The 24702-nt window shown below is 48.2% G+C and overlaps 1 protein-coding gene across 2 annotated transcripts in view; it reads right to left on the bottom strand.

Moving 5' to 3' along the window:
• Positions 1-2532: 2532 nt before the first annotated feature.
• LOC101280990 (nodal modulator 1) overlaps positions 2533-24702 on the bottom strand; it is a 52598-nt gene continuing 30428 nt past the window's right edge. Inside the window, exons 17-31 of one of the 2 annotated variants that reach the window (XM_004270144.4) lie at positions 24047-24110; positions 23389-23484; positions 20110-20328; positions 19929-20011; positions 18925-19084; positions 18656-18782; positions 16766-16879; positions 15746-15873; positions 14529-14670; positions 10479-10562; positions 9173-9283; positions 7736-7837; positions 6062-6181; positions 3467-3559; positions 2533-3086 (exon numbers count right to left, since the gene is read on the bottom strand). In XM_004270144.4, coding sequence (XP_004270192.1) covers positions 2955-3086; positions 3467-3559; positions 6062-6181; positions 7736-7837; positions 9173-9283; positions 10479-10562; positions 14529-14670; positions 15746-15873; positions 16766-16879; positions 18656-18782; positions 18925-19084; positions 19929-20011; positions 20110-20328; positions 23389-23484; positions 24047-24110 — 1775 coding nt within the window. In that variant the 3' untranslated portion in view covers positions 2533-2954. The other variant, XM_049698986.1, reaches the window with a different exon arrangement.

Raw genomic sequence — 24702 nt, 5'->3', positions numbered from 1 at the left:
GGAAATGCAGATGATTGAGACACAGTCCTCACTCCCAGTGAACACTCAGCCTAGACAGAACGGAATGCAACTATGCAAACTTTGTCCGAAAAATCCTTCCCAACTCTCCTCATCAGGTTGCTCCAGCTTTTGAGGAAAGGGGAATCTCACCCACTGGATTTGGATTTGTGTTTAGGGAATTGGATTTAAGCATTTAGTCACATAACTCTGGCTCTGGAAACAATGCTGACGGAACAGTTAAAAGGTCCTATGGCCCGATGCTCCATTGCACACATGGCTGCATGTCACTGTGCCTTGACTAAATTTATCACAGCTTATGCCCACATCTCTGGCAGATGACATTCACTTTCTAAACCCCTGAATTATTCCCAGACAACCTGGCACACAAATGCACCGACTCATTTTGTGCAGCAGGAGTTAGCAGAGCACAGTGGTCAAGAACTCTTGCACCTGGGTTCAAATCCCACCTCTGCTACTTGGTAGCTGCCAGATCTTTAAGTCTCAGTTTCCTCCTCTGTAAAGTAGGGTTGAAAACATACCTGTGTCATAAGGTCATGTGGACAAAGCAGTTCATGCATGAAACAACTCAGCATGGCACCTGGCACATGGTCACCACTTGAGAAAGGCTAGTCTTTCCGCGAGTGCTCTTAACTCAGGGAGGTAGTCATTCACTTTTCCCTACTTTCACAAATCTTCTTTCCTTACAGACCACTGAGAGTTGGGCACAAGGACCACCTCTTCCCTCCACCTCTCTTGCAGCCACCAGCTCCTCCCCACTACACATTCTTCACACCCACCCCTTCCCACCCCCTACTCCAACCATCCTTGCTGGTTGGTTGATAACATTCCAAACAAGTAAACCAGGAAAGACTGAGGTGAAGCCAGCACCTTGGAAGGGCACTTCCCTGTCGGTCTTTGGGGTGTCCTCACTGAGGTTGGGGCTACTTTAATAAGCAAAAAAATGTGCAAGCAATGGAGGTCTTCAGGGACCCGCCATTTTAGACATTTTTCTCAGGGAAAAAAAAATCTGTCTCATATAACTTTTGCCCCGTTCAAAAGCCTCTAACTATTCATACTTACACCTCACAGGGGAATCAGGGGAGCTGTCCTGAGATTGCCAGCAAATGAAGACAACTACAGGCAACAGAGTAGGCCCAACTTCCAAATGGACCGAGAAAGACAGCAGCCTTTTCCAGGAACGGAGCCCTTTAGAAGACCCACCACCACCAAGGGTGACATGTAGCAGTGACAGGGGTAGACTGCCACTTAATGGCAGTGCCTGGAACTGGATGGAACATATTGACATTTAGTCGTATCTTTCACGAGCTCTTAACCTTTACACTGTGTCAATAAAAAGCCCCATTAACATTTAAAAGGGATGTTTCTGGGTGTCCATTTGGAATAAGAGTTAGAACACACTCCAAGAAATGGATTATGTATCTCAACTGTCCCAGATCTCTAAGAGTTTATTTCCTTTCATGGTGAAAAAGTAACACCCGTGAAATGGCCAACAGCTCAACAGCCGCTGGCTGGAAACACAGCAGCTCTTCGGGTGGCCACCAAGGGGCCGGGAACCCTCCAGCTGACTGTCTGCACTGGTCGTGGCACCCAACAAGACCTTCTGCCTTATTTTTCCTCTTTCCGTTCTGGGTCCTTCCAGAGTTGGCCTAAACATCATGCCTGGGAAGCTTCCCTAAGCTCTCAGGTGGGATTGGACCTCTGCTCTGTGACCCCTTGGCCATGTGAGCCTCCTCCACCAGGAGGCCTTCAGCTCTCCACACGGCCCTCGTCCACCTGCTGGCTTGTCTTCCACCCAACGATGGCTGGGTCGTGCGCTTGGGGGGGCAGGGCCCCGTGCCCTGTGCTTGTTCATTCCTGCAAGCACGCATGCATTCACTCATTCATTCCTTCTAGAATGCCTACTCCACACCAAGCGCTGGGGACACGATGAGGAACAAAGCAGAGGGGCCCTGTCCTCGTCCAGCTCCGTTTATACCGTCGTCTACTCTGCTCATCGCATACCCCGGTGCCTGTCACACATGGGACTCAATAAACATTGGATGGATGGATGTCCCCGCTTCCAATATAACTTATTAACTTAATTACTTCCTATAAGAATTAAACTAATGCTGTTCAAATGGTGAGCATTCCTGTGGATCCCTTATGCAAACCCGCAGCCTTCAAGCTTCACACATCCTACGTATGCATTTTGTTTGTCTCTAACATTTAAAACGTGGAAGAGTTCACATAAAACTGTCTTCCTGGCTTCTCTAGAAAAATGAACGCATGTTCCCACAGGGCACCGGGGAGCCAGAGCCCCTGAGAACCTCAGGCTCCTTTAGATCAGGTGGGGGTGGGGCTCTTCGCTGTGCCACAACCCCTCCTCCCCTGTCTTCCTACCACCGCTGAGGCCAAAAGCCAGCTGCCGTGTGTCCTCTCGCCTTCACTCAGGACTCACATGCCCCTCCAGGCGGCTTAGTCGGTGACCCCAGCATTAGCCCATGTCATCCAAGGACTACACCTGAGATGACCTACAACACAAACAAACGGGCAACTTTATTGAGTTTTACCTCCTAACACACCCTCCCAGTAGTAGACACGGGCTGTGTGGTTTCTAGCAGGGACCTCAACTGCACAGGAAAGTTAAGGGGAAGGTCAATCCAACAGGTGCTTGATTAGGGGGCCAGAGCCCCCATTTACTAGAACTCTTCTTGAAAATGAAGCAGAAGACTGAGGATTACATTCGCACACCACCGGCACAGCTTAAATACTTCTTTGACAAAAATAATAATAATAAATTATCTTCAACTCAGAAAATCAATTGTGCTCAGCAGAGTGACAGGAGGGTCCATTCACGGTATGGCACCGGGGCTGGGCGAGGGGCGGGTGGGGACAGGCAGCATGTCCTCCACGCCAGGGGCCTGTCCCAAGGCAGACTTCCTGGCCTCTTCCCCTCACGTCCGCCTCGTCTTCTGTTTCTTGGCTTGTCTCTTAGCGTCTTCCGGGCCACTACTGTCAGAGGCTGCCTGGCCGAGAGCTCGGACTCCCTGCAGGCGACTTGTCAGCTGCAACAGCAAGGGAATGAGCTGGAAAGAGAGAGAGTATGAGAGAGGGGGACGCCAGGAGAAGACTTCCGTCCAGTGGGACATCAGAGACCCTCCCCCATGCCGCTCCCTCCCAGGCCCCGTCACCACCTGCTCTGTGCTCTCAGGCAGATCTCAGTTCAGACCAGGGAAGGTCTTTGTACTAGAGACGGCCACCAGAGACCCAGAGGTACTCCAGGTTTAAAGGTTAGGAGAGCTGTTACAAGAGGGTTATGGCCTTGCAAGGAGGCCTTAGGAATTGGACATGACCTAAAATGCTGTAAACTCTGTAACAGTGGACGTTCTTCCACTGCCACGTCCCAGTCATGAAGGATCCCTCCCCCCGACACATCTGCTGCCCATGAGGTCTCGGGACCCCCTACCTTGTCGTGGTTGTAGCCAGCCAGCAGGATGAGCAGCGTCAGAGGCAGGGCGATGTAGGATCCCTGCGCGATGTCCTGCTCGGGCAGCTTCCTCTGCAAACATCGAGAGCACCGTCACCCCCAGACACCAGTGCTCCATCCACAGCCCTGATGTGCCCGGCTTCTGAGCCGGCCCCCCCCGGGACCCCCGGCACACTCAGTACCCAAAGTAAGGAACCGAAGCGACACAGATAAATCTCAAGTGAATCCTCTGCTGCACAAACCCTCCTCACTTGCTCTCTGAAGCTCCGGAATAACCAGATTCCGATAAAAAGGTGCTACTCAGCCCCGCACCCTTCACTGTCTAAACTGACAGGACAAACAGCTGCGGGCCGCAGGGGACCCCTGTGGTTGAAAAGTAGAAGGGTCTCATTTTGTTGGGTCCCAGCCGCACACATGGACTCTTTCCTACAAGGAGGCATCGAGAACCCACTGTTCCAGGCTTAGGGACACAGTGAGCAGCAAGCTAGTCCCAGAGGTCATACCCATTGAGGAGGAGAGGCAGCGCTTGGGTCCCAGGGGCCATTCACGCTTCCTTCCAGTGGAAGGACTGACTTTCATCTGGGCCAGTCAGAACAGACCACATTCCCCAGCCTCCCTCGCAGCCAGGTGGGGCCCTGGAACCAGTTCTGGCCAACGGTACAGGAAGAGAAGTGACGGTGCAACACCCAGGCTGTACTCTCGGAGAGAAATGGTGGGCCCTCCCTCCTTGCTGGCCAGACAGCCTCCAGCCAAGTGCGCCATTTCGGAAGGTTGGAGACGTGCTGGAGGATGGCAGAGCCACGGGAGAGAAGGAGCTGCAGGCCCCGGCACCTTGGAGCTGCCATATGACCCCTGGACTGCTCACTCCTGGTGCTGACATAAGACAGAAACTTCCCTCTTGCTAAAGCCCCTGAAATGCTGGGTCTCTGTAACAGCAAATGAACCTATATCCTAACTAGCCCACTCCACCCTGACAACAGAAACAAATAAATTAAAAGATAACTTTCGGTTGACGATGAAACAGGTTAACGGGCCAGAGCACTGGTTCTCAAGATACAGCCCAGGGGCCTCCCTTTCAGGAGATCTGCACGGTCCAAACTATTCTCATAATAATACTAAGATATTACGTGCCATTTTCATGCTCTTACAAGTGTACAGTGGACTTCCCCAGAGGCTGCAAATGTGATGATGTCATGACTGTAACAGGTAATGGGACGTGTGACTTATGGATTCTTGTGTTTTCAGCATTTCTCAGTTTTAATTTCTAATATGATAAATATATATATAACCCATATAAATCACAGCTCTTTGAGATTCGCAACAATTTTTAACAGTGTAAAGGGGTCCCAAGACCAAAATATCTGAGAACACGTAGGCTGGAGAATGACTGAGGGGCCTTTTGACCTGAGATGAGTGAGGCAGAGTGACATGGTCCCTTAATAAACAGAAGGGCAGGAACAGATTTCCATCCCTAACTGCCTACTTCAACATTTTTTGACATGTCTTAGATCCCAAACCATTTTCCATTAAAGTAAATCCTTAAGGAGAAGTTGAAGTCAGTGGGAAGTTACAGAGCGATTATGAGAAGAAGCCTTGAGGACCGCGGTCCAGGCTCCAGGCCAGGTCTTCCCGTGTAATCTCGGGCAGTCACTTTAAGACTAAGTTGATTCAACTATAAAATGGGGATAATACAGACAACACCTACTGCAGGCGAATGTTGTGAAAGTTCAACAAGATGAGGTGTGTGGGGCGGTCAGCAGTGCGTGAAATACTGGGTCAAGCATCAACAACGTGGCTGTCAGTACTGACATTCAACACGGGATAAAGCAAAGCGCCCTTACGGCCCTCATAAGCGTATAGCAATGAGCTGTGCAGCAGACGGCTGGAACGTGGTAAAACCCGGATCTGCTGACCACTCCCAGGTAAGTCACTCAGCCTCTCTGAGCCTCCATAAAAAATGGAAGAATGGCACCTCCCCATGGAAGGATTGTCGTGAGGACCAGCAGGACACCCCGCCAGGCCATCCCTTCCCTGGCACATGGCCCTACTCTCACCGTCTCAGATGTGGGACCACACTCCTGGCAGCAGCTACGAGGCCTGGCTGCTCAGCCCCCACCAAGTGGCACCTCTGTTCTGCCCAGGCCGCCTACGTGGCTCCCTGCACCGAGGGAGTGTCCTGGCGAGCCCTGGTAGGTGTCCCAGGCTGCAGCCCTAGCGCCGTCCATAGAGGCTCTCTCCCTCCCCTAGGGTCACCATGCACCTCCACTCGGAGACAAATAGTTCCCCTACGTGCTCATCTATTTGGCACTTTGTGACCGAGTCTCCGCTGAGCGGAACTGGGAGGAACCCTCTATTCAGGTAAGATCATGGTCCAGGTCATCGAGCACAAGCCAGAAACCAGCAGAGGAGCCACGTTCGAGTCCGGGCTCTGCCACGCACGAGCCCCCAGCCTTCTCTCTACATCAGGGATGATGACTCCCACCAACTTCCTACACGGGATGGGCTCTGAAAAGCACTCAGTGGTACCTGGAACCATTCTTCACACCCTACACCCAGAAACTCCTTCCTCCTTACCGTGGGATTAAAGATCAAGGTGATGTGTTTATGATAGCCCACTGCCGTGAAGGACACTTGCGGCAGGACGTAGTCATACTGGGACCTGGGCAGCGTGGAGTCCAGAAGCACCACGTAATTCTGTGCACAGGGAAGAAGTTGTTGTTTTCATAAAGGACAGCTGGGGCAAAGCAAAAGAAAACTAACTCCTAACGTATGACTGTGATGTAAAGGACTTTATATTTCTAAAGAAATCCCCAAGTTTACACTTCCAAGCCTAGGTTGCTAACTCCCAAGGGGCGGCCTCAGCAGGCTATTCCAGCACTGACAGCCGTGCGTCCCTGACGTCTCTGAAGAGGCGCTCAGAGCTTGTTTTTACAAGCGTATCCAACCACTGCACCTACGGTGGTCCTTGGAGAATCTGACTTTATGAAACACAGTTCTGATGAGTCAGTTCTGATGAGGGGGGCACATGATTAAACTGAGGAAGACTGTTTTTAATCTAAAACGAGGTTGACTTTCAAGGGACGATACTTAAGTGGCTCATTAGCTGGCGGGTTCTAAGACGCAGCGTCTCTGCAGTGGTTCCAGTGACGGTCATGGTCCTGGTATGCTGAGCCCCGACCAGGGGCCCGGTGCCATGAGCACATTAGGCAAATGCCTGTTCTGCTCTCAACCACTGACAAGATCAGGATTATTGCCCCCATTTCACAGATGGGGAGAGCGAGGCCTGAAGAAGTGAAGCATGACGTGCCCAGGGTCTCTCAGCTGTAGGGTACCGAGCAGGCTGTGAGCCCAGGGGAGTCTGTGTCCATGGTGTTGTGCTGCCGAAAGTGGCTTGATTACAAAGGGCACCTGGAGAAGTGGGGAGGAGGCCCCAAACTCCATCACAACCTGCTTCGTTATTTCACAGCCATTTCATGCTGAAAAAGGCCATAGAGTATCATCCCCGTGGCAAATGGTAAGAAGCCGGGGGAGGGACCACACACACACAGGCTCGCTACTCACACCCTCAGGCTAAGTCCCCCGGAAAGGGACCAAGTTCTCTGCAAAGTTTGCTGCCACCGCGCCAGCCACGATAGCTTGCTCTGCCCAATTAAAATGGATAGGAAACATCCTATAATCAGTAAGTGATGAACATTAAGGCCTCGGTTAAATAGATTATGGTATTTCCTCTATCATGGACTACTGTGCAACCGTTAAATATCATGCTATGGAAGATTTAACGATGGGGAAATTATTTGTGATATAGTTTTCATTGAAAAGCAAAGACTACAAAACAATGTACAAGCAAAGACTACAAAACAATGTACGAAAAAGTCCCAGCTTTCCATTATCAAAATAAATATATATGTGTATTTATATTTATACACACATGTGCACATGAATCAAAAAAAGACCAAAAGGAAACCTACCAGCACATTAACAGTGGTTACTTCTGGATGACGGGATTATGTCTGATTTCCACCCCCCTCCCCAATCTCCTGCAATGAATGTGTATTATTTTTGTAAATAGAAAAAGAGCTAATTCCAAAAAAATAATCCTTAGAGAGCCCCACCTCCTCTGATTCAGAAAGCACGACATCAACTGTGCCAGCAAGGTGGTATGAGGGGGAAATGGGAGAACTGTGTTTCCTTAGCTTAAAAGTGCAACCACTATGACAAAGACGGAAAGCAGAGTGGAGCGGGCATCACCTGGCCGTCTCTGAGCAGGGGCGGGAAGTGGAAGAAGAGGGATTGGCCCAGGGAGACCGTCTGGATCGGGTTGTCCAGGTTGTCACTTTTGTAAAGCTTTACCTGGAGAGCAGAGACAAAGAGGGCGTGCTTTTAAAACTGAAAACACGATAAACATTGCATTTCAGACACCCTCGGGTCAGCTTATCTCTTGTGGGGAGAGGATCTCTGGAAACATGGATCTTTGAAAGAGCAACCGTCCACCCCTGACAGGCCATTCCTAACGCATCTGAGATGCCAGTGACGTGACACGTGTCGAAATGTTAAGATTTTAAAATAGATTCTGATAACTTATGTTAACACTCAAAATAGTGTAGTGATACTATTGAAGAGAATAGCTTCTAACATGTCTATAACATGCCAGGCCTGCTACAGGCACTTCACATACATCGTCACCAACCTTGGCTATTAAACAGGCATGGTAGTCATCCCCATGGAGACTCAGAGAGCCTGCGTCACCTAAGGTCGCACAGTTATCGCCTGGTAGAGCCTGGGACCCAGCCCTCCTCACTGCTGGCCTCGCCCACCTGGCGTGGCCTCCCACATGCTGTATCCTCAACCCCACAGGTATTCCTTAAACTTGAAATGCATTCCCATTTTGCGTTTGGTTCTCTGGCTGCTTCCAGAAGCAATTCAGTGCTTTGTTGGTGGCCCTTCTTTCTCTCCAGCCCAGGTTCGCTGCCTGTTCCCACTACCATCTGCAATGGGGCGTGAGACACGGGAGGTACAGCCCTGGCACCATACCCTCCCTCCAGTTTCCCCATCCCTGCCCAGGCCTCTTCACACTTGGGCATCACCCACCAGGCCCACAGACAACATGCCCGCAGCCCCTGAAGGGCAGCTGAGGTGAGTTAACCTAAGCACATGTTCTCACTCAAGTCAAATGCTTCATTGTATATATTACATGTGCCTCTGAAAAATACTTCCCCATGGCGATTCATTAACATCGTTCCAGGCATCACAGGGCACTGTACAGACACTTCTTCCTTAACTGCAGACATGCGGGTTCTGTTAGAGCTCCAGCAGGCCTTAAGAGGCCACTGAGTCCAACTCCGTGGTATCACAGAGCAGGGGACAGAATCTAGAAAGTGACGAGGTGCTTTGCCCTAAAACCATCTTTCCGTTTTAGACTCCAGATTGTATTGCTCGTTCATTAGGTTTCTACTGTGATGCTTCCAAAGACACACACGGCTGGCAAAACAGTGATCTGAAACTGGACCACGTGTCTCTCCAGCAATCAGGAATCATTCCCCCAGAGGCATGCTGGGATTGAAGATTCTTAAATCTCAACCTCAACCCTCAGCTAAAGCAAGCGCTAGACAGGCCCGGATATCCTGCTCCCTCTCATCTTGAAGCCGGAAAGAACAGAGCACTTGAACCTTAAAAATCTGGCCTTACCCATAATGTAGGAAGATACTCGGATGAAGTGATCACATTTCCACTCAAGTCAAACTGATTTATCTGCCGGAAAACTATGATGTTCACATCATCAATGTCGTTATTCCCAACCTGAGAAGAGAGAAGAAAGACTGGGGTTGAGGACGCTGGAAGGGGGACCTCTACTCCAGCCGGGGGATCTCCTAGGAGCTATTTCCTAGCTGACTTCACTTTGTATTCAGGGAGCAAAGCTTGCCGTTCCAGCAGCCTGAGTCTATGGTCCCAAACTGACAGGAGATGGGCGACACCTGGCCCATGGGCACGCTTTGTTTGACAAGCACAGTTTTTTTCTTTTTCTAACTTTTAATGACTTGTCAACATTCAAAAAAAGCAATTTCATTTAAAAAAAGCCAGATTTCCCAGCTTTTCTTGAAAAAAGGGAAAGATGTTCTTGCCTGGCAGGGATTGGCAGGAGCCAAGCTCCAGCTGCCCCCCCCGGGTGGGTGGGTGCCCCCGTTTGTGACCTTTTCCTATGTGGGACCATAGTCCACATGGCTGCCTGTGATCCTGGTCTGAGTCCCCATGGCAGGGAAATACAAAATTATAAGACATAGCCATCACAACCATTTAAAATGCCAGATGCCATAAAGACATGAAGAAAACTCACTTTCTAGGCCAAAAAGTCCTAAATGGCCCACCGGCCTCCTAACCCCTCATAACCTTTATGCTTAATGCCACCTAATAAAGCCAGCAAGAGGCAGGCCCTCTCGTCCACCCAAGCCCTCTACTCTAGCGAACAAGACTTATTCTATGGAAGAAAACCTCACTGAAAATGATTCCAAGGCCACTTCCTGGGACCTGGAGGGCTGCCTCTTTAGGGATCAATTAGCTAAGTTGTGATCCTAAAGATCAAGAGGCTCTCCTTGGTGGGAAAACAAGGTCATCTAAATATAAGAAAAGTGGGCAGCCCCATCACCAATTAAGCCCATGTTCTCTTTATTACCCTCCCTTGATTTGAAATGCTACTTAGCCCTTAAGATCCTTAACTTGCAGAATAATGATGGGAACTTGCAGGGGAAGTGGGGAAACAACAGCTGGGATTTCTTCTCTGTACGCACGACAGCGATGCTATTCATTAAAAGCCCAAGAAAATGCTGCTTGTGAAAATGACACTATTCCAAGAGGGCCCTTAATTAGGATTTAAAGCGCCCCCCGCACCCCGCCCCAGCCGAAACAGATGAAAGGCAGACAGCCACAGGAGTGCTGAAGGATTTTTGATCAGGGAAGCAATCATGCCACGATTCCACTGAAGAATTTCATGTCATACCGCAATGACCCGGTGGTGAGGCAGGGCCCGTTCAATGTGGTCGTTGCCTTCTGCCTTGAGCTGAACGTGGTATACACATCCCGGCTGCAAACAAAAGCAGGAGTCACTTCTTTGGAAAGGGGCTTGTCACGAGACCTGATCTGAGCCTGCTCTGCCTGCAGGCCCCCATCAGAAGGGTGCCTTCCTGTTCCACCTCAGTTCCTAAGATGTGGCCTGTTAACCTTCTTAAGAGTTCCTTGAAAAAGCACCCTGATGCAGAAACATTTTCCTGAAGTTCTACAACTCCTTCAAACCCCATTCAGTTTCTCCTACCCAACGGAAATTAAATGTGGTTTCTGATTCCAAAACTGCAAGCATGATATGCTTATTCTGATAAAATTATTCTTCCCTTGCTGCCCAGCCCGCCCCTCTAGCTGTGTATGTGCACTGAATGGTATCTGGAATGACATTCCCAAAGGGGTATTATTTCTGGGGAGTGGGATTTGAGGTTTTCCCTTTTTTAAAACAAATTTCTTCTTTATACATTTTATTCTATTCCTCAAATGTATAGGCATATATGATGTTTACCAAAAAAAAAAAACCCACACTTTTCTAAAAAAACTTTTTTTGTTGACACTGCACACATGAAGGATGTATATTATTTACTTAGATAATTTTTTGGCAGATAGCAGTAAAGTACTTTGTTCTAATAAAGCCAGCAGATTATGACAATTTTCCAATAGAGGGAAGTAAACTGCCTTAAAGAAATGAAGTTTTTTGTTTGTTTCTCACATTGCTGTATGGGTTAGTTGCAACTCTTAATAAAGAAAGATATGAGTTCAAGATATGAGCCTTCTCGGAAGGCTGCAAATCAGACAAAATTAGCTTTACGCAAGGCTTTAAGAGTATAAAAGAACCCACTGTTTGTCAACTTCTGAACTACTTTTTTTCTTACACACTTATTAAAAGAAAAGATCTGCATCCTTCTGCAAAGGATGACAGATCACTTATACTAGCGGGGTTTTAAAAACTTTTAAAACAACCAATTGCTGATCATCAACTGCACACTGGACCCGATGACACATTAGGATCTAGAGCCGGGGCCAAGTTCAAAGTTGACCATGTGCATCCAAGAGGGGACAACCCTGAGATCGTAACTGTTGATCTATACGTTAGCGAGGATAACACGGCCCTGGTCTCCTAAAATCGTGTGCACTGTTACCTTCTTCTCTGTGTGCGGGCAGAGCAGTGTCCGAAACGGCATTCGCTCTACATTAACCAGGGGCCCTTCCAGGTTGTAGCTTAAGGGTGATTTTTTTTTTCCCTTTCAAAATTTTATCCTTTTTGATATGTTGCTTGAACTATTTTATAATGAGCACACGGGTACCTTTACAGAGACAATAAAGCTATTATTAAAAAAACAAGAACAATCAAATTTATGATCACCAATGGTGATTGCATTAATTCACTTTATAGCTCAGTGAGGACTAGCAGCATTGGGTCTGGTTCAAAATATCTACCTGCACCTCAGAAAGGAAAGACATGCATAGCGATTTGTAAAGAAAAGAAGGGACGGGCACTGCTGAAGATGGGAACAATGGGCACTGCCCTCTCATGCCCATGCCCAGCCGGGCAGGAGCCCATCGGGCAGCTGCTCCCATCCTAACCGGCCCGACTCCTCGCTCCTGGCCGGCTGACTCTGGGATTCACCTTCAGCCTCTGGCAGCAACACCTAGGGATGCAGCTTCTCACCCAAGATGCCTTGACAAGTACACTGACCGGAAAGATCAACTGGGGAAATGAATTCTAACGGGGGTTGAAATCTTTGGGAAATGTTCAACAAGGGCTCTCCAGCCCGGCATCCTCTGGGAGACTGGAAAACTCAAATCTAAACCCTAGATGGGAAACGTCTAGCCTTAGGCTATTCCTCCAGAATCTGAGGCCTGGCACGTGAAAAAGGCGTGGGCTGCCACAAGGGGGCGACTCTAAACAACACTGAAACCACTAATGAATTAACACCTATTACGAGGAGGGTGTGGGGCAGCATCATTTAAAACGGAAATCTATTGTCGTGGAGAAGAAAACGATATTCGGTTTAGTTAAATAAAATGTGTTAAGTTGGTGAGTTTAGAGAAACATGTCTGGGCCACTAAGACCCTCGGAAGAACCAACACGGTGATGCGAAATCTGCATTCCTACAACCATAAGAGGGAGGTGAGCCTGAAACACCGAGTCCCCCCAGCCCCGGCCAGGGGAAGGCAGACTGAAGTGCACAGGCTCCTGCGAGGCAATCCACCTGCTGCTAACTTAGACCAAGAAAAGCTGCAAGCAAACACCTAAGCTGGCAGTTCTGGTGAGGACCACCTCAGGGGAAGGTGCTGTCTGTTCTTGCTTTTACCACTTACGGAGTCAGTGTATCACACACTGCTCCATGTGTTTTACGTGTATTAACTCACTTAATACTCACAGCCATCCTGGAAGGTAGACATTATTCTCATCCTCACTTTACAGATGATGAAACACATAAAAAGCATGAGACACTTGCCTGAACTTACACAGCTAAGAAATGACGGAGGCAGGGAGAAAGGCATTAGTGCAGCCCACGAAGGACTAAATTTCAAAGGCAGGGCCTGCACTGAAGGCAGGAGACAGAGAAGCTGGCTCCAAGGACCCGTCGCCCCTCCCGGGGCCCTGGCTACAGCCGGCCTGGGGGGCAGGGGACATCCATGCTGCCGCCACCACTCTGTGCTCTCTGGAACCACTGCTACGAGGAAGGAAAGCAGGCCTGGGGGACAGCAGGGAGCAGTGTCCCGGTGGCAGCATGCTCCACAGAGGGTGGGCCTCTCCAAGGGCAGAGGAGAGCGAGAAGGGAGCGTCGCGGTCAGGCCATCCAGACTCCTGCGGGAGCAAGAGCGCCGCTGTCTCGCCGAGTCTGAGGAGAAGATACTGAAGACGGGGAGTGGTGGGCAGAGGGCACAGGGAGCCCACCTGTGGGTGTGCATCCGGCTGGGCCATCAGAGCATACGTTCTCCAGTCCTCCCCAAGCCCATCTTCCTCCTTCAGCTTTTTGAACCCTCCTCACTCACCAAGCAACCTCCTGACCTGACTTCCCCATATCTGCGGGTGGGGATGGGCAGACAATGGACATGGATGTTCTTACCTTTGGGAAAGGACAGCATCGCCCCAACATACCTAAGTAAACTGGCAAACGGATTTGCACCTCAGCTCATGCGATTCAGGCAAACATCAGTCAGTTGCCAAGAGGTGTACGACTATCCCTGGGGTCAACTAAGAACATCCAGTTTGTGAATCTGAAAGGCTGAGGACCAAACCCTGGATCCAAGTGGCCCTGTCCAGTGGGTGCCATCAACCCACATTCTGGTTTGGTGACTCCTACTTAGTGTCTGCTGAATGAGCAAATGAATGCATGGATGTGCAAGTAAAAGTGAGGAAAAAGGCACCATAAATTCTGAACCAAATGTTGCAATTGAGCAGCCAAAAGGACAAATAAGTCGGTTATTTGGCCTGCACAGAGTTGTGGGTTGTTTTTTTTTTTTAATTGGTTGTTAACCTTCTAAAAATCAGAAGTTTTCACATTTTTACAAACTCAAAACGATCTGGCAACCCTGAGTCTGTCTTCCCACACAGCTGTGTAGAGCTGGAGCTGAGTGGCAGCTGCCCCCTTCTCGTGGGCCAGGCCCTCTCCAGGGCCCCGCAGTCCACACCACTCCCTACCAGGCACCCAGCATCCTCCAGCCTTTCACACTTGTCTTCTGGCGCCACAGGCATCTGGTTTGAGAGCCCTGGCCTGAGCCACACTACCCATGCTAGGCAAAAGGTGCACCAAACCCATGGTTTTCCACCTTTATTTCACTACAAAACCCCCAACCCAGTACATCAACTACATAAAAGGTAAGTATGTCAGCTACAATAGGGATTGGGAAGAGTTCCAGAACCTACGCTGACCTGGCAATGCTCTCGACCCCATTCCTAGCAGTCTTGGGGGTACTACAAGGCACTGCTGAACCCGGTATGCAAAAATCCACTAATGAAACACGTCCAAACGCTCACCAGCAATCCACGTAACCTGAACTTCCCTTCTTCGTCCGTCACGGTGTCTTCTCCATAAATACTGCAGTCGTTCTGGCCCACTGCTTCCACGGCAACACCCTGTTCTGGTTCTCCATTTAAGGAAGAAACTGTACCATAGCAACTAGAGGGACGAGAGAAGAAACAGAACATGACATTCTTGGGGTTTTCTGAAGCACACAAAAGATTTCAGGGAAAGTGTCCTGCATTTACTAACAATTTACAGTGCAAAATAGCTCAGTGGAGAACTGCCCCAAATGACCCAGACAACTCAGTTCTAGCTGTGTCACTTGCAAATCGAGCCTTCCTGCCGGAGGGCTCAGGCCAGCCAGAAGGCTGTCATCAATTTCTCTTCTTGTACATTCTAAAGGATGCTCCAGAAAATTGTAATTAAAAAAGGATAAGCTTTATTTTATTCCACTTTATTGTATTTTGTTAAGCTTTAATTTAAATAATGAAGCATCCAATAAAATGAAAATAAGTCACTTCCCCTTTCATTCCATTTTTATATTCGATTGAAAATGGTCCGTTTTTCTAAACCCACTCTTTCTGATTAATCGATCTTTGCCTCGAGTGCTTTTGTAAATGTGTATAAATATATTTATTAATATTTGTATAAACTGTCTCTGAAAGTATTCAGAAACACTGGAAAACCTAGGTAGCTCAGAGACCAGGATAGGAGGGAAACTTCACATTGTACAGACTCTTTCCAGCATTTCCAAGTTTCACTCAAGTGAATGCATTTCCTCCTTTTCAAAATGTAACTCCCTCAAGTTTCAGACTCTTTTAAAAAATGAAAATTTTTAGGAACTAAATAGGGTCTTTCAGGCCAATTTCAAAATAGGAACTTTGTGACTGAATCATTCGTTTGAAGGGAGTTCCCTGTTGGCCTAGTTGTTAGGATTCAGCACTGTCACTGCTATGGCCTGGGCTCGATCCCTAGTCAGGGAACTGAGATCCTGCAAGCTGCCCGGCATGGCCAAAATTAAAATTAAGAAAAAAAAAGGGGGGGTGTACACTTGTTGGAGATATTAGAAGAAAACGGCAGCAGTCAGGAGCCTGTGGACCTCATATCTTATATCCCTTGTCTTCCAAATAAAATCAGTATGAAGACTGGGATGAGTTTCTAGAGAATAGAAGCGTGAGTGTGATCCCACAGCCCGGGCTTGGGAGAGGGGGGTGCAGGTGGGGCTGCCTACCTGTAGGCCGTGCGGTAGCCGGTGATGGTGATCTTCAAGTTCTGCCCCTCCTGCACCTCGATCATCTGCGAGGATGGCTCAAACCGGAATTCCTTCATCATGGGCTTGAAGTAATACTGGCCGGGGCTCTGCCGAGAGACAACCACAAACTGAGCCTCTGCTGCAAATCTAGGTATGGCTTCAAAGGGGGCGGCTGAAGTCATGATGGACCAGAATTAGGCCCAAGAGCTCCATGGCTTCCTAGACACCCAGAAATGGTAACTCTAACTCTACAATAAATCATTACAGTGACAGCAATTACAAGTCTAACAGCAGCTGTCATCATGGTGTGCCTACAAGAACGCTGTGGGGTAGAAATCATATGTGAATTTTATGAAGGAAGCAACTGAGGCTCAGAGAGGTCAAGTAACTTGCCTGAGATGACCCAGCAAGTAAGTAGCAGATGGAAGATTTGAAGCTGGGTGCGCATCACTGCACAGCATGTGATCTTTCAGATACACCTCACTGCCTGTTTGCCACATCCCTGTAACAGTCACTTTATTCCCAGGACTGACAAGATGGCCAATTGACGTGCACTCCTGAGTGCCCACCACTCAGGGCCTCATTGTACATCCCCAGTGAAAAATGGGTGCTATCCTCCCACCATGGGGCGTGTGCTTTGCAGAAGAAACACAAGCTCAACCCCCAAACGAGACTCGGCATTATAAACAGCACGATCCTGTGGTGAAACAAAGGGATGCCTGAGACAGGAGCCGCTGTGGCCGGGGTAATTAATTACACTGTCTCAGTGACAAGGGGGTGACCAGAAAACAAGAAGTCTGTGCAGAAGGGAACATGAATCAGCAGCATTAAGTTCTAGTGAGAGCAATCCTCTAATTACGTCTGGTCCCCGAAGAAACGTAAAACACTCCAGGCTGGTTTTCTGTTCTCACGTTGTCAAGCAACACACAAGTCACAGCCGCCGTGTCCCGGCACTCTCACAGGGGAGTCAGGCAGGCAGTAAACTACCAGACACCTTACCAGGTTTGAGAAGGTCAGAATGCCGTTGTCCTGAGTCAAGAGGTTGGAACGAAACACACCACCGCTGAGGGATAAGAGGACCCCAGGGAGGGGCTGGTCGTCTTCAGCTTTTATCTGGGGGTGGAAAAAGGAACCCCAGAGCAAGGTTAATTCATATTAACCATGAACAAGTCAAGAGGTAATCCTTAATGGGTTGTTTTTCTTTTACCGTTATTCACTGGGGGAGACAAAAGGTCTCCTCTTCATCCCCAGGGTAACCAATGTTAATAGTTTGGTGTGCAGCCTTCCAGAACTCTCTGTGCCCACACAAATCTTATCAGCATTATGGCTGCTGTTGACGGACTTCATAAGTGATCTGGTGGGGCTGGGGGAGGCCCCCTAAACTGTATGGTTCTGTAACTGCAAGTTGCTTTCTCTGCCCTCAGCCACTTTCCCGGCTGCCCTCGTCCACCAGTCCCCACCGATCAGCCTTGCTGCTTCGGAACAGCTGCACATCATTCTAAAGCAGAGGTCAGCCAACAATGGCACACAGGCTAGCCATCGAGTTTAGTGATGGAAAAGGAGAGACGATCTGAATGTCCCTGAGCGTGTGTATCCTTGTGCACTTAAGTTTTTCTTTTTCCGAACAGTCAATTCCTAGGAGTAGAATTGTCGGAAGTGTGCACTCGAAATTCAGAAAGAAACCCCCAAACTGCCCTCCATGGTGGCTGTAACCATTTCCAGCTCCAACAAATTACCTATGTGTGGGAAAATGCGTGCTCGCCAAGAAGATGGATATTGTCTTGATTACTGCAAATCTCACCCCAGACCCAGTGTTCCTTTGCATTTCCCCAGTGACTACCGAAGTCGAGTGTTTCCTGTATGTTTATGAGTGACTTGGATGATTTCCGTGAACTGCCTTTCATATCCTTGGTTCATCTTTTCTCTGTTGGGTTGTCTTTTTTTTTTTTAATTTAATTATTTATTTATTTTTGGCTGCATTGGGTCTTTGTTTCTATGCACGGGCTTTCTCCAGTTGCGGCGAGCATGGGCTTTCTCTTGTTGAAGAGCACAGGCTCTAGGCACACAGGGTTCATTACCTGTGGCACACGGGCTCTAGAACGCAGGCTCAGTAGTTGTGGAGCACGGGCTTAGTTGCTCCACAGCGTGTGGGATCTTCCTGGACCAGGGCTCAAACCCGTGTCCCCTGCATTGGCAGGCAGATTCTGAACCCACTGCGCCACCAGGGGAGTCCCATGTTGGGCTGTCTTTTTCTTATAGATTTTAGGAGACCCTGGTAAACAGGGAATGTTATTTATGGTACAGATATTTCTTCCCAGTTTGACTATCTTTCAGTTTGGTTTAAAATGCATTCTGCAATATAGAATTTTAATTTATTTGGCCTCTATGTTGAAAATATTCAGCCTCAAGATCTCCAGACTCACTCTGTCCATTACACAGCATGCTTCTTCCCAAGAAGGACTGAGGCAAGAGAGAAAGACATTCTGCATCCTTCAACAGAGAACAGAGTCAAGGATGAAAGCTTAAAATACTTCCCAAAAGGTATGCACACAAGCTTAAGTCAACAGATCTCCTAATTACAAGTGAAAGAAGCCAGACCAAAAAAAGCGTACATCCTGAATGATTCCATTTATATAAAACTCTAGGAAATGCGAAATGATCCAAAGTGAAAGAAGGCAGATCAGAGCAGTGGGGAGGGGCAGGAGAGACGGGTTGCCAAGGGTATGAGGAAATTTTGGAGGGTGACGGATGTGGCCACCATTTTGACTGTGGTAGTGTTTTCATGGGGGTCATCATATGTCAAAACTGTCAAATTATACACTTTATGTGCAGCTTACTGTATGTCTATTATACCCCATAAAGCTGCTTTTTAAAAGCACACAGTGTTACCTCAAAGCTCACGCCTGCCAAGGCATAAGCCTTAAAGTCTCCTATGGTTCCTTCCACCGCAGTCAAAACGTAGCCCTCCTTCTGCGAAGACACGGTATACTCCAGGTCACTGTGCAGTGGCCCAACACTGAGTAAAAAAGAAACACTGGAGATGGCTTTGCTTCAAATCCTGGAAGAAGCATCACCTGCCCCAAGGAAACCTGGCTCCCCAGTTTCTTTCTAGGCTCCCCGACTGATCCCAAGCAAATGTTTCTTAGTCACGGCCTTACCTATAGGCACCTTTGTCGTCAGTAAAGACTGTGATCAGGGGTGAACTCGCCCCCTTTTCACTGATGACAATCTCCACTCCTTCCAACTCTGGGTGGATCTGGCCTTCCAGAAATAAGCCTGCTTTCCCTTGTATCTCAATCAACTTCCCTGGGCAGCTTTCTAAAAAGGGAAGAGATAAACAGAAGACTAGGTTGGGGCTTCCCATTAAAGAAGGGCCTAAAACGGAGATATTGGAAGCCAGCTCCAATGAGGCTGCTGTCTGTACCAGAATCCTCAGTGACTGCAAGTGGCCCAAGCCTCTCACCATTGACGAATGGCCTTGTTCAACTGCCAGGAATGTTAGCAGGTACAGCCTACAAAGCTGGCTTTCCCCTGCTCCTCTCCCTTGGCTCTCACAGGCCACAGGTGAGGAGAGAAGCCGTTACTGCAGGTCAGAGCCTGTGCGGCTGGACCTCAGAGGACCGGTATGGAAGGCTGCCCCGGACAGGCTGCCTGCTGGACAGCCACACCCTTCAATACTCTCCTTCCAAACACAGAAACGTCCAGGGTTTAATGAACCCACGATGCTGGGAAAAGCTATTGGTAGCCTAAATATTCCACCAGCAATCACTTCTGGTTATCCAGTCCCCAAAAGACCCTCCCATAACCCCGACCAAAAAACATAAACATCACAAACAGTTCGGACACACGAAGACATTTCAGACGTTTCAACAACTGATGCTTTTGCTTTTTATCTCCCTTCTGGTGTCAACCTGATAACATCAAGGAAAACTGAGTCCTTTTCCAAAAAGATCCCCCAATTCTAATAGTGAAAGTTACGTTTACTGATTTAGACCTTTCGTTCATCCACTCACTCATCAAGTAGTAAGATCTATGTGGCAAAGGGGACTGAAGTGCCTTACAAAGATGGTTTCACTATAACAGCAGCACAGAATAAAATTTTAATTGCAGGGAAAGAAACACTTGCAAAGGTGTGTCATCGGCTCACTGAGCTGACATTTACCTCCACTGACGGTGGCTTCCATGGAAGGAGGATAAAAGAGCAGCTCTTTAGACGAGGGTGTGACAGTGATTTTCTCCCCAGACCTAAAATAAGTAAGATACTTCAATGTGGCTGGTCTGTCCCCCCATGAGGAAGGACATCAGAACAGACGACCCTGCAGGGAAAGCCGGAGAGCGCTTACCGTGCCCAGTAGGAGAAGTCGTAGGAGAAGGGGCCCTGTAACTCGTCCACCATCTCCTGCACAGGGGGCTTGGTCCTTCCCTCAACCCCCTCCTCTCCACCGGTCTTCTCCCTCTCCTGCCTGCGGCTCTCGATCTCGGCCAGCTGCTGCTCCCTCCGCAGCTCCTGCATGGACCTCAGAGGGCCGAGGACCAGGGCAGGTTCGCTGTCGATGGAAGATCTGGAAGAAAGGAAGGAGCGGTCCAGAAGACGAAGTCACGTATCCCTGTAGTCAGTGGGAATCAGACATTTCTGCAAGCAGAGATCCAGCAGTAAAAAAAAACCCAAGCACCTCATAAAGCCACCAACACATTCTTCTCCTGTTTTGAATAAACTAATAGCTTTTTAAAAACAAAAAACTGAACTTCTTTGCCATGGTGGACGTATCTGATAGATCTGGGCTGGGATGAAATACCACTGACTTTATGACTTGAAGGAAACATCAGATTTCCCGTAGGACATGGAGTCCTTCCCACACCACACCACCATCTTCTGTCTCTCTTTCAACCTTTATTGAGAACATACTCTGCAAGAGAACCAGGCACTGGGGAGACTGTACACAGGACAGACAACATTCCCCAACCTCATGGAATCCACATTCTAGTGGGAAGAGGCAGACAATCAACAGAAAAACGTTGTCAGGTGATAAGTACAATAAGGAAAAATAAAGCAGCGTGGAAAGATAAAAGAGCTGGTGGGAGGCAAGGGGCACTACTTTTTATTAGGGGCTGAGCCAAGTCCCTTCTGATAAGGTGACACCACTGCCACCTGAAGGAAGGGCGACAGAGAGCAAACCACTTGGCTCTGGGTGAGGCCTCAGGCAAGAAGGTGTCGAGTGCAAAGTCTCTCGAAGCCTTGGAGGCAGCTCCCTGCCATGCTCAAGGGACAGCAAGGAGGAGAACAGGGAGGCCTGGGCAGAGGGACCCAGGCAGAGCCAGATCAGGTAGAGCCAGATCAGGTGTCAGACTAGGGCTTGGAAAACCTTGGTGTGGACCCTGAGGGGATGGAGTTTTAAACAGAGGAATGACAGGGTCTCCACTTTTAAAGATCACTTGGACTTCCCCATGAACAACACACTGTTATAAAGCAACAGCCAAAACTCGGACGCCAGACAGGAAGCTGCGGCAACAATCCCAGCAAGAGACAAGGGTGGGTGGAACCAAAGTATAGAGGCCAGGTGCTAAGAAAGGACTGGATGACGGATATACAGTTGGCCCTCCATTTCCGCAGGTTCCGCATCCAAGGATTCAACCAACCGCAGATGGAAAACATTTGGGGGAAAAGATATTCCAGAAAGTTCCATAAAGTAAACCTTGATTTTGCCACATGCTGGCAACTATTTACATAGCATTTACATTGTATTTACAACTACTTACATTGCATTTACATCGCGTTGGATATTATAAGTAATCTAGAGATGACTTAAAGTATATTTAAACTATACAGGAGAATGTGCATAGATTATATGCAAATACGACTCCATTTTATAAAGGACTTGAGCATCTGTGGATTTTGGTAACCACGGGGGGTCCTGGAACCAAACCCCATGGATAACGAGGATTGTACAGTTGAGGATTTGCAGATGGATCGGTTGGGTATGGGATGCAAGAGAAAGATGGAGCTGCCATTTCTGAAACAGGGAAGGCTACAGAGGAGGTCTGTGGAGGGCGACCACCAGGAATCTGGTTTTGGATCCGGGAAGTACAAGATCCCCATTAGGGACCCCACCCCCGGCCATGTCCAGCTGGAAGATGCATTTCACATAATTTTCAGCAAAACCAAACCAAACAAAAACTCTTCTGAGGTTACAAAAATAAAGTTAATAAAGACTGAAAACAACGTAACATGGAGTCACTACTGGTAAAAATATGACTTTCTAGTCATACCAGTAATTCATACTTTCCAAGCAGGAAAATACTAAAAGACATTGCTCCAGCACCAGGCAAAGTGCCAGGCCCACAAGACAAACGCAGCAAGTCCTTCTCCTAGAAACCATGTCACCCTGGTGAATAGGTATCCCATCAATTCAGTCAGAGACCACGGGCTGCCCCTGACACTCCTCCCTCCCTGACCCCACGTGGTCAGACTGCTGCCGCGTCCCTTCAACTCAATCTCCCTGACAACTCTCCAACCCGTCCGCTTCTCTCCATCCCCACCGCCATCCGCCTGGCTGAAGCCCCATCCTCCCTCACCTGGACTCCTACAAGAGCCTCTGCCCCCACCTCGATCGACTTCCACTCTTGCGCCTCTTCTATCTGTTCTCCACTCAGCAGCCAGGGGGACCTTCTTGAAACAAAGAGAAAGTGATCCCTCTACTTGAAATATGTCAGAGTGTCCACAGGACACAGCTAAGACCCTTAACGTGGCTGGCCCCCAGAAGCCCACCTCTCCTGCATGGACCTCAACCCCCTGACAAGGTCAAAGTCAAAGCACTTATGACAGCTTTTATTTTACAGTTCTGTATGTGACTCTTGGACTACTGTCCGCTGCCCCCATGAGACTCTAAGTTCCACGAGGGCAGGGGCTATCACCTACGCCCAGTGTCTAACCACTGAGGATTCTCCATCCATATTTTCTTCACGGAAGGACGGGTGGACAGAAAGATGGAGACACTGCTGGAAAGGCAACTTCAAATAAGGTAAGCTGGGAGAAAGTTACTCAGATTTCCATTCTATTTGACAAAGATGGTCATATTGTCAAAATTCTTTCCTTTCTTGAGAAAATTAGGGTATCAGATGCACCCACCACACAGCAAAAATTCCTCTCAAAGGTGACATTCACACAAACCTGACCCTCAGTGAGGGACTGCCTTTCATACACTTTCTCTCATGACCCTTCTCATATAAGGTGTCATCTCTATTTCCCAAGCCTTCGAGAAAGGCTCTAAAGAAAAATAGGCAATTTTTTTTGAATTTGCTAAAACGCTTGAAATACAGTGAACAAACCAGAGATTCTTTTTTTCCTTAGCAAAGACAGGAAGTGTCACGAGTTCAAACAGAAATTTAAGACGCTGAAACGAGCTGTCAGGAGACTCTTCCTCATCCACAGTTAATTCCTGAGTCATAAAAGGAAAGGAACAGGCTGTTGTGAATTTACAGCTATGTCACATAAGTATAAGAGCGAAGACTGTTTGTACTACGCCTAGAGATAAGAAATCAAGAATAATTTTCAGAGCATCCATTAGAGAAGGTCTGGTCCACCACCCTCCCGTGCTCAGCCCACCATGGAACACTAGCCTTACTTGATAGTCACGGTAACATCCATCATTTTGTCAGTGGTGATAGTTCCAAGGACGTGGTGGCGAATGGCTGTCAACGTCAAGATACTGGGTGAAGACCTATAAATTAGAGAAGTGGAAAGAAAACACCACATCACCTCATGGTTCTCAAAGGATCACAAACAACATCACTTATGGGTGACCTTCCTGACCCTGAAATATACTATGTGACACTGCTCTTAGCACTTCAGAACTCCTGAAATACATAGTGTCTTTAAGAGTAAACTGATTCTCCACACCAAAACTTTACACCTCCAATTCCCTGTGAAACCCACAAGCATTTGTAAAAATAGAAAAATGGTAGACTTGAGCTTGAGAAATTCTCATCAGTGAGGCTGGAAGATTCAACAAACATTGTATTTAAGCCACTTCCAAACCACAGCCTTCCGTCCTGGGTTTACAGAATTCTTGGGAAAGAGAGCTTTACCTTCATTTCCTCAGTAATTTACCCAACTGTCTTAAAATCCTTGTCTAGAAATTCTTTTCCATGCCTAACCTTACCGCTTCCAGAAAAAATACAAAAAACTCCCGTGTTCTCAGCAATGAGTGAAGAAGAGAGTCACGCTCACTCTCCTCCACAGGAGACACACAGACACCCCGGAGCAGTCGGCGCCCGGCTTACGTGTCATAGGTGTAGAACGCTTGCTCGAACCGGTGGCAGGAGCGAGGGGTCACCTTGTACACGCCTGCAGCCAGGAAATCAAAAGTAATTTTCAGAGAAGAGCGTCTATTATGCTGAGCAATTCCAACATCCGAAATCCAAAGGTGGTGCCTCTCACTTACAACCTATCATGGATGTGCAACACGGGATCAGAAATGCCTTTTCCGCTGCCTACGATGGCTTCTTACCAATGACCTGATCCACTTAAAGGCCCACTCACAAAGCAAGGATTTTCATTTTGCATAATTTAACAAGTCACAGCACTTGAGTCTACACAGACCAAGCTAACAGACACGTGCACGAGGAGGAACAGGAAGTACATTTCTACTGCGAATCAGACTGAGAATCTTCTACCTAATAGATTCTGTTAAAGATCCAAAAGACAGCCACAGCCTGGACTCCTTCCTATAAATATTCCTAAGAGGGGGCATGGGGCAGGGGGAGGCCCAGAAAATTATGCAACAACTGCAAAAACACTTTCATGCCATGAGCTCACGTGGGGTACACTCAGATTAGGGGCATATGATGTCATTTGCCAGAAGAATAGTTTCAGGAAGGAGCAAAGTGTAACAGTGGATTCTCCCAAATGGTTTTTAACCAACATTTTGGCCATATGA

The sequence above is a fragment of the Orcinus orca genome, chromosome 16, assembly GCF_937001465.1.
Source record: "Orcinus orca chromosome 16, mOrcOrc1.1, whole genome shotgun sequence".
NCBI lineage: Eukaryota > Metazoa > Chordata > Mammalia > Artiodactyla > Delphinidae > Orcinus > Orcinus orca.
This window is presented reverse-complemented; position numbering and strand designations above follow the sequence as displayed.